This window comes from Azolla caroliniana, unplaced genomic scaffold (assembly GCF_043228905.1).
Source record: "Azolla caroliniana isolate FFs.n. ecotype wild unplaced genomic scaffold, voAzoCaro1.0.p SCAF_1148, whole genome shotgun sequence".
Classification (NCBI taxonomy): Eukaryota; Viridiplantae; Streptophyta; class Polypodiopsida; order Salviniales; family Salviniaceae; genus Azolla; species Azolla caroliniana.
Window position 1 is genome coordinate 3,382 of NW_028231583.1, and position 8,158 is coordinate 11,539.

The 8,158-nt window shown below is 37.0% G+C and overlaps 2 protein-coding genes across 2 annotated transcripts; both read right to left on the reverse strand.

Moving 5' to 3' along the window:
* Positions 1-213: 213 nt before the first annotated feature.
* Positions 214-1,505, reverse strand: LOC147847348 (calmodulin-like protein 2). Its single transcript, XM_087339297.1, has one exon. The coding sequence runs from the start codon at positions 1,353-1,355 to the stop codon at positions 648-650; it is 708 nt and encodes a 235-aa protein (XP_087195423.1). The 5' UTR covers positions 1,356-1,505; the 3' UTR covers positions 214-647.
* Positions 1,506-6,256: 4,751 nt separating this feature from the next.
* LOC147847349 (uncharacterized) lies at positions 6,257-8,152 on the reverse strand. The gene is given in 4 exon segments (XM_087339298.1): positions 6,257-6,671; positions 6,673-6,855; positions 6,954-7,291; positions 7,660-8,152. Coding segments are annotated over 4 exon segments (1,191 nt in total). The 5' UTR covers positions 8,147-8,152; the 3' UTR covers positions 6,257-6,488.
* Between the last annotated feature and the right edge of the window lie 6 nt (positions 8,153-8,158).

Consider the following 8,158-nt stretch of genomic DNA (forward strand, 5'->3'; position numbering starts at 1 on the left):
ATGCACATGTATAAGTGTGAGAAGGGCATGGATCCAAGTGTTACATGGAAGTATACAAGGATGTGTGTCCATAAGACTTACCAAGTGTTTTATAACATGTACACAATCCAATATCCAATATGTATGTATAAAAGAAAATAAAAGAACATGTACCCAAAAATTTCATTCAACATGCACAATCCAAAGTATAGTCTTATGATTAACATACACATCCAAGGCATAGTTGTATATTGAGACTATTGGCATGTATTCGTTGCATAGTGAGACAATTGTCATGTATCCAAATCTTTGGGTACACATACATGCAAAAGATGTAAACAGAAGGAGGAGAACCATGTGTCCAATCTTATCACTCTCTAAGCTTATCACCACTGCTAGCTAGATGCTTAGAAGATTAATAATCTATGTGTGCATCTTGGTAAATTTGTTCACCTAAATGCAAATATAGCTTGCCACCATATCTAAATGGGTTTTTGATAGAATAATACTCAAGCTGTTGATTTTTTATTATTATCTAAGTGGTTTCCCCCAAGGAACAAAGTACCATTGCATGTATGTACTACATTGAATGATGTCAAGGTATCCTATCCATCCTTTTAACACATTTGTAGCATGAATTTCCCAAGCAAAGAAAGGAACCTCCCAAATCACAGAGCACATTCCAGCATGTCCTTGAACTCGGGGAGATTGATCTGCCCATCGCCATCTTGGTCGAAGCGACCGATCATCTCGACACACGAGCCGAGCTCGCACGCTTCTTCGTGAAAGCCCAAGCCACTCAGAACCTCCTGGAGCTCCCGGGGGGAGATGAAGCCATCATTATCCTTATCGAAGATACCGAAGACCTCGGAGAGGAGGCGATCATCGTCCTCCTCCTCGAGCACCGGATGATGAACTTCATGCTCTAGGAGTAAATGGTGGTGGTCGCGGCGGGGCCGGCCCATGCGAGTCATCTCGTAGAGGGAGAGGAAGTCATTATGGGTCACGAAGCGGGGGTCCTCTCGGCCGGACGAGGAGGAGGAGGGGCTCGTGTGCTCGAGGAAGAGGGAGGAGATGCTTTCACGGCTCATCCGGAGGCCTAGCCGGTCCAAGAAATGTCCGAGCTCTTCGCTCGAGAGCTTTCCGTCCTTGTTCTCGTCGAATGTTTCGAAGACTCGCGAGAGAAGGCCGACATCGCATGGTGGCCGACAAGGTGCCCCCGGGATGAGGCGGTGGCTCGACGAGGAAGGCCTTGGCCGGCCATAGAACCAAAGAATGTCGGCAGCTTCATTGAAATCGAGCGAAACTACCCCATTTGATTTGGTACCCAAAGAAGAAGAAGTTGAGGGTTTAGATGGGGTATACTTAGGTTTCATGGTACCAAGTAAGAAGATGGAGAGGTCACCAAGGAAAAGAGAGAGAGTGAGGAATTAGGGAAGAAGGATTTGTCATGCACCATTAAGCAACTAATCAATGCATCATTAATTAAGCACTAATCATGCACCGTTGAGCATGATTATCTAAGCACCGATCAAAGCATCGCATGCAACTTAGAAGTGGTGCTGTTTCATGCTCTTGTTTGTTTATAAAGGGGCCCAAAAGAAACACGAACACACATAAAATCAAGGCTTTTGGTGTGTGTGGTGGGGTTTGGGGGGGGGGGGCGCAGGAAGTTTCATGGAAGCTTCCTTTCCCTTTTGTTTTCTTGAAATATATGGGGGGATTTCTCTCCTTTCTTCTCGCTCTGCAGACTTCATTTTAAAAGGCATCCGTCTCTCTCATGGGGCAGTGGGCATGTATGTATGTATGTATGGTATGGACCAAATGCAATCCTGTTTTGGGTTCCCAATCTTACCCTTTTTAGAAAGCAGGCCAACCCTTTTCTAGAAACACACACACATGTGTGTGTGTGTGTGTACATATATATGTATAAATTAGGCATGCTTTTCTTCTCCATGACCATTTTTGGTAAAACCTTACCAATTGGGCTCTCACCACCTTATTAATATGTTACCAACCGGGCTCATTCATAATTATATTAATTGTATGTAAAATCCACTTAGTTACAACAATTCTTAGTCTCCTCTACCTATCATATGCCTACGTAGGGAGAGGGACGTTCTGTAATGCTACTAAAAAACCTGAATATGCATTTGAGGAAATGATCCCCACATGCTCTAACATCCAAAAATTCCACATGAGAATACCTTTAAGCTTCTTTATATAGGCTTTCACCCCATGTCTATTATCAAACATGAAAGCATTACGCATATTCCAATTGTGTTGTAGACCCCAATAACGTAAAAATTGGAACAATATCTCCATCTCATCATTTGATCCATTTTGAACATATTAAGAAAAAACCCATTGTTGAGCTCTCTCTCTCTCTATGAACCACCTCCAGGCTCATCTGGTCTTGCTAAGCTTGCCTAAGTTACAGTATAAACACTTGCTTTTACATACATGTGTGTTGTAACTTGCAACATATGTCATGTGTGTCGTAACACTTTCACACAAGCCAAGCCTTTCTTACGTGAAGTCAAGTTGAGAGAGATTTGTCACATACATCCCATCCTTGCACTCCACCCTACTTGCTCCTCTCTTCTTATACTTTCCAATGTTCTCTTCATTAAGTACAAATTACGATACTCCAATGCAAACCGTGTAAACTTAAGCGCAATGTTTTCTAAAATGTTATGTCTAGCTTAATCTTTTCCCTCGCATGTTGTCCTAACTAATGTTAGTCAAGAGTTTTGCATTTTTACATGGAGCTTCTCATAGAAGATGATGACAGCACACTAGGGAACACACCAAGGTGAAAACACAAATAACTTGTGCAAGTTGAGCCATGATAACCTTAAAAGAAGTTCCAGGACATGCTAAATGCAATAGTGATTGATGATGAGCGCATAAAAGGTTGTCAATGCTTCTAATACAAACCAATGCCACATGTAGCGACAACAATACATCCACGCATGATTTGTTACTTGAATGTTGACAACATAGGCATTAGTCATGAATCCAAAAACCTAATCATGGATTATTAATCAATCAACGATAATTATTTATGAGCCAAGAGATGGCTATATGTTGATTGTGATTGATTCCTATCCCTTCAGTCACCTTGTCGATGGAGGAATGCGACACTCCAATGTCATTTTCTAAAAAAAACCATCGTGTATTCAAGACTTTAGAATTTTAAGATGTGAAAATGGGATTGCTAGTGAAGTTGGTGGTTGGCGAACTTGGACAATAATCAAATATAAAATGAAAACATATTAAGGTGTTGTCCCCATGCCTAACATATTTGTGATTTATTATAATATTTGATGTGACCAAATTTAAACCACAAGATTTTTGTTGTCTTCAATTCTATGTGTTCTAGAATAAATATCACGAACCATTTTGACAAGATGACTATATCAATGTTATTTAGTTATGGTAGAAGGCCCGAAAACTATCGAATTAGATCAATCACTTACATTCCATGAAAATATTTAAATTTATTAGTAGGTATGGATAGAGGAGTATGCAATCTTGTTCATTTTTACTTAGACAAAAGACACATTGTAGACAACATAATTTATGTTATAGTTTCATAATCAAGCATTATCCTATACAAACAATGGCAACGTCTGTTTGTAATGGTGAAATAAATAGTATATCTTTACAACCTTGTAATGCATGGAGAACCTCACAAATAATGTGCGATTTGGATATTATGCTTCGCATGAAAGACCTTTATGAATATTGAAAAACACTTAAACATATACTCGACAAAGAAAATAAATTTTAGAAGATCAACTTAATGCGTGGAAGAAACAAATTTTTTAGTGAACAATGATCCAATCTTCTCCAATGCATGTGAAGTATTTGAAGGATATTCAGGTTACTGATCTTCCTTGAAAGTAACCCAAATTATTAGATCAATGCTTTGAGAATCGAAACCATATTGAAATTGTTGACACTCAATCTATGATTGGATAAGTCACTACATTTGCAAGGCGACAACTTGGTAACTATTCTTGGTAATGAAGCATTTGAAGGAGATTGGTAATACTCACCATTATTGTTTCCAAAGTGTTGAATCTTAGTTTTCCAAGGTATTGTGTTTATTTTCATTTTGATATTAACTATTTTTCTTGAGAGTGTCTCATGGTTGTGCTTGATACATGCCCTATGTTATCGTGAAGAATATCACTTTTTTTGACATTCAATAACGTTGAAAACAATATGGATGATATATCATATGGAATATTGCATTTGCATTTCCAATGCAAGCTTCTTCACTAGTATATGAACCATTTTAATGAAAAACTTGACAAACAAAAACTTTAACAAGAATGGCATGTGTATTAAGAATTGCTTCGAAGTGTAGTTCATACATTGAACGTTGTATGAGGAATTTGAATGGATCACGGTAGAAACTTTGGAGACCAAATACAATTACACATATAATAATGATGATCAACCCTATTCAAATTAGCTAAAAGATTAAGATGTAAATAAAGGTAAGTGTTAACTCTATGTGAAATCCTAGTCCTAACTCATTGCGCTTTCACATCATATCCCCATTTGTTAGGCTTAATGTCTAAAATAGTTGGTTGGCTAGCATTTCTCTCGCCCATAGTGAAGTTGTTATACCCATACAATTTTTTAACATATAATTTTAACTTTGGTTATGAGAAGCTGGCAATGTTATGATGTGTATATGTTCTTATTCTAGGCTATGCCAAGGTTGTATGGTGATTGAAGCGTAAATTAAATTCATAATGAAGGATTAGATGGGAGTAAATGATTATACATGCGTGCAAATTAACATTTAAAAAGTGACTTATAAATAGATAAATCACTGACATGAACCGATCTACACCGACATGAAATTTGTTGTGCTCACATCACCCATGTGTGAATAGATTATGGGTCCAAAAAAACGAGAGTTTTGTTTTTAGTGTAGAAACATCTTGATTTTACCCATGCATCCAAGATTTTGTTGTTTTTCCTTTAGTTCTGCAATATCTAAGTCATTATGGGATATTTCAACATTACATTATTTTGTACAATGCAAATATAAATTTCACTGGATTCCTTTAAATGGCTCTTGATCATTTCTCACCGTTGATATGTACACGATACACAAGAAATCCAAAATGCCAAGTACAAATGATGAGCAATTTTGAATGATTATCAATTAATACATTATGTGCAATTGAAGCAGTTCACATATTCACTTCAATTATATACAATGTTTTTGAGGAATATTTTTAACATACACCATGATTTGACAGTTGAACAACGGCATCACAACAATAGTTGTTAAAAAACGCGTATTCTACGTTCGTAGTGCGTTTTAGAATACTCTGAAGTATTCTACATGTATTCTATGTTTTAGAACTAGCGTTTTCTAAAATTTGATGTATTATGCGTATTTAACAAGTATTTATCATTTCAAAAAAAAAAACTTTTAAAAATCTTTAACATTTAAGAAGTATTTAACATATTTTACAAGTATTCTACACATATTCTAAATACTCTACATGTATTCTAAGTATTCTACACGTATTCTAAGTATTTAACATATTTTATCTATAAAATACGTATTCTAAGTATTTAAAAAAAAGTTAGTATACTTGATGAATACGTATTCTATACGTATTTTATGCTAAGTATTTTTCAACAATAGAATATTGAACATCACACATTATCAAGAAAATGACTCAATTTGTTTCTCCTTTTACCAGCTCTTTGATATCCTTTGGGACAGATTAGCAATCATCATTCATATAAATGCATTAGGATCAACGGCCTAATCGTCTACTATAGCTAATTACACGCATACCATGTGCATGTGAATACTGGATCCAACAATATACTATTTGTCAACTCCAACTTTGCTGCAATCTGCGAGAAGAATGCCAAATTCTATTAGGCCAATGCTTGGCCTACTAAATATTCTGCATATAATAATGCAAAAGTAATAGATTTGCAATAATTGTTGACGTTGTCATCATTACTGAACAGTATATCCATTAGTAGGTTGTAATTCCACCTCTCATTGCCAAAAAATAGAATATTTCTAAGAAATCAATCTTCTGATCCTCAACAATATTTCCTTACTAGGAAACATTTCACTGCCGCACTTTGCATAATAAATGTTTAGGCCAACTCACAAAAAATGATGCGACTTCAATTAAAAGAATGCAAAACCAGAGTACACTTTGTACATTGACTCAACATATCAAGTTGATAATAAGCTACCCTCAACTGTGACCAGAACTTAATGACCAATCACTTCATGGAGAGTTATTTCTATAGCATTCCTCTCTTATCACAGCACTCATTCATTAATTGTAATACCAAGGTAAATGAGCGACTCCAAATCACCTGTTTACAAGCATTTTTTGCATTGAAATAATCTTATAAACCACATACATGCCAAATTTCTTAATAACTTAGTACGGCACCTGTCCTATCAACAGTCCACTACTACATGTGGGCATTTTACAAATTTACATGAGATTTTTCTGTATGTTCTCAAGAGGATAAGCCCTTGAGAGCATCACCTCAGTTGCTGATGGAAGAAAAATCATATGTTCCATGACCAGCCGACAACTACATTTGAGTATTCTACATGTTCTCAAGAGATTTTTCCATGTAGTCTTGAGTGGATCACCCCGGCTGCTAGTAGACAAATGATGGATTCATGGCTGTAGCAACCCGCTGTCGAAGGTTGAACTTTCTTGCAATAATAGGTCGAACATCATCCACATCGACCAATGTCTCTAAAAATGGTATAAGCCCCATTAGGGCACTATCCGATTTGTCTTCAAACCAACTCTCAATTGGAATGCCATTATCAACTTGGAAGCCAAAAGCCTAAAACAAGCACAATACATATAATTTTCATATTCCCACTTTCTTCCATGGCGAAAGCTTTGAATGTCAAAAAAACATAAAGCTTTGAAAAGGAGTACCTGAGGGGAGTTATCCACAATGACAACTTTGGATAAGTCACGACCTAAAATGGTTAGATCTTTCAGGTAATTGCCTTCAAAAAAAATGCATGAGTCTCTAAACACACGATGGCGAATCAATTGCTTTTTTGGATCCAACATATTTAGAAGTTGGTCCGCATAGACACTTTGGCTGGCAGTAAACACAATTACTTCAAACATCTGAGCAACCTTTTCCATGAATGCCTGCAAATGAGGTCGACATCGCACACGTATGGTATACTCCTGAGAATTGAAGCTTACTGGAAAGGTGAAATCTGCATCTTCACAGTGCTCCAATGTGGAGTGAACCAAGGTCTCTGGATATATTAAAATTAGTGTTCTATGAGATCTGTGAAAACCAAGATTTTGAACTTTGACTTTATGAATAAGAGAATGTGGTTATCATCAGGCTAGGCCAGAAAAGGGCTCCTTTGGATGACATACACAATTTCAAGTTTCCTAAGAAATTTGAACTGGCAAGCAAGTAACATGGATAAACATGCGTGCCCCTAACTATTCGCATATTACCAGCATACTGCTTGGCTTTCAAAAATAACTGGAATACACATCTGTTTCACAAATTAGCAAAATATCCCTCAGTCTTTTTTAATTACCAGAACACCCGTCATATTTACTTAGGCCAAATCTGTGATTAATGTGGTCGAAGTTTTAAGAAAAAACATACCATCCAGGTCTAAAACAAGTGTAACAGGAGGACAGCATTGCGTTTGTTTTGGAATCACTATCGGAGGCCGACTTGACAATAGGAGTTCAGAGAGATCAGGCAAATGTTTTATGAAAAGATAAGGATCAAAGTCATTAAAGTCATCTTCATCTTCTATAGTATCGACTTGTCCAGATGCATGGCTATCATCGAAAGTGTTAGTTTGTTGAATGACAAGGAATAATGACGACTCTTCAGAATCATGTAAACCATCTTCTATTCTCTCTGCCATTTGCTCGGGGTCTCTATTTTCAACCTCAAGAGACCATCCTAAGCAATTCCCACCTACAACAAGAGTTTTGCATGTGCCAAGTGCTTCGTCATCAGGGCTATTTGCATCAGAGTTAGCATGGCTGATCCCAAGTGGTGATGAGGCATCCATAACACTAGATTCTGGAGTTTCAGCCATTTCAATTGCTGTCCCATCACTTCTAAACTCCGGTTTCATGTCCTTTTTCTT